This window comes from Austrofundulus limnaeus, unplaced genomic scaffold (genome assembly GCF_001266775.1).
Source record: "Austrofundulus limnaeus strain Quisiro unplaced genomic scaffold, Austrofundulus_limnaeus-1.0 Scaffold135, whole genome shotgun sequence".
NCBI lineage: Eukaryota > Metazoa > Chordata > Actinopteri > Cyprinodontiformes > Rivulidae > Austrofundulus > Austrofundulus limnaeus.
This window is the reverse complement of record NW_013952537.1, coordinates 331994-333696: the sequence shown is the minus strand read 5'-3', so window position 1 is coordinate 333696 and position 1703 is coordinate 331994. Positions and strand designations below refer to the sequence as shown.

Genomic DNA, 1703 nt, shown 5'->3' with positions numbered 1-1703 from the left:
TATTTGGGGTCACAAGTTTTTGCCATGAATATTTTGTGGGTCAGAAGATAAAATGTTTGGGAACCACTGGTATAGTGTAGTACAGTTATTCATTTTATTAAAAATAAACAAAACATTTCATACAATAAAACAATTATATTACAAGTATTTATATTCTTGGCTTCGTTATATCTCAAGCAACAACATTATTAATCAGTCTGTTTAGTGCTGCAGTCTTGAACACACTAAATAAATAACAGGACTGCCTGAAACACAGGACTTTTTTAATGGAAACACCATGACGTTGCTGATTAATGTCTGTCCAATTAGAATTTAAAACTTTCAACGAGTTTGTACTCATAAAAGTAAAAGAATAAACAAAATGATTAAACATTTAACTGTTTGGTTAGAACTCATACAGACCATAAACATGAATGTTAGGTTAATTGGTAACTAAAGAAGAAGCAGGATGCCTGCTGGAATCTGATTGGACGCAGGCTGAGCACGTGACCCGCGCACACCTGCAGCTACTTCTCAGCAATTAAAAACCTTTTCGAACCACAGAGGAGACTGCTTCTGTTGGATCCCAGCGGACCGTTATGGCAGAGTCCAGAGTCCAGCTGACCACGCTGCGTCGGGATGCGTCTGACTTCAGTGACGGACCGACCCGGGTCCAAACAGACCCGTCCCGGAGGAGGGCTGCCCCTCAGGGGGAGGAAACCCGTTCGGATGAGACGGTCCGACTCGTCCTGACACTGTTTGAACCGGATATGAGGATCTTTCCAGAGTTTAGCTACTGTCAGCTTATTGACAACAAGGTGGGGTCACATCCTGACTTTGTTTAGGAGAGCTGAGGGAATCAGGGAGGAAGAAACTGGGTGGAGGAGACAAAGTCCAGGGGTGCTTAATGTCAGATTGTGAAATGCAAAAGTGTTTTATTGTAATAATACAGCAGTGATGCTCCTATAAATTAAGCAAACTCTTAAAAAGCATTTTAGACTTTAGCCAACTTGAATTGAGTTGTCTCCATTTGAGGTACTCTGTCACTGTTAGATCAAAAGTATCTTACCTGAATTCAGAAGATATTTAATAGATTTAAACCAAAGGGCTGTTTCCCCCTAATGTCAGCCACTTGTTCAGAAAGCATTCAGTGATTTGAATGAGCACATGAAAGTGTCTGCTTCTCTGACTTCAAACAAGTTCACTTTGATGTGAAACTTGCCAGGTGAGGCGAACAGGTGAGCCGCTGAGCAGCGCTGAACAGGAAGTAAGTGATGCTGCCATGGCAAGAAAGTTGGAGGAAAAATATGTAAGTAGCTACAATGCAAGTCTCTTAAATTAAACCAAAATTTAAATTGTTTTGTCATTTTAAACGTTTAAAAAAACTAACTTTGGTATTGTCTTAGGGCGGTAAGCAAAAGAAAAAGGACCGTATTCAGGATTTGGTTGATATTGGATACGGTTATGATGAAGAGGATTCTTTCATTGATAATTCAGAAGCTGTGAGTTGCTGTATAAATACATCTTAAATGTTATTCAATATAAAAACAATGTTCAAGATATGAGATTATAAGTTGTTGCCTGATAGTTTCAGATGTCATTCTAAAGTCAAAAACAGTAAATACAAGTTTAGAAACATTTCTTGTGTATAGAACTGTACAACAGTCTTGAGTCAACTAGGGGTGTAAGAAAATATCGATACACTGAAATATCGCGATATTTCA

The 1703-nt window shown here is 38.8% G+C and overlaps 1 protein-coding gene across 1 annotated transcript in view; it reads left to right on the top strand.

The window, feature by feature from the left end:
• The first annotated feature begins 526 nt into the window (after window positions 1-526).
• Window positions 527-1703, top strand: part of ubn1 (ubinuclein 1) — an 8558-nt gene continuing 7381 nt past the window's right edge. Inside the window, exons 1-3 of the mRNA XM_014015833.1 lie at window positions 527-797; window positions 1205-1288; window positions 1386-1481. Coding sequence (XP_013871287.1) covers window positions 579-797; window positions 1205-1288; window positions 1386-1481 — 399 coding nt within the window. The 5' untranslated portion in view covers window positions 527-578. The remainder of the gene's footprint in view (window positions 798-1204; window positions 1289-1385; window positions 1482-1703) is intronic.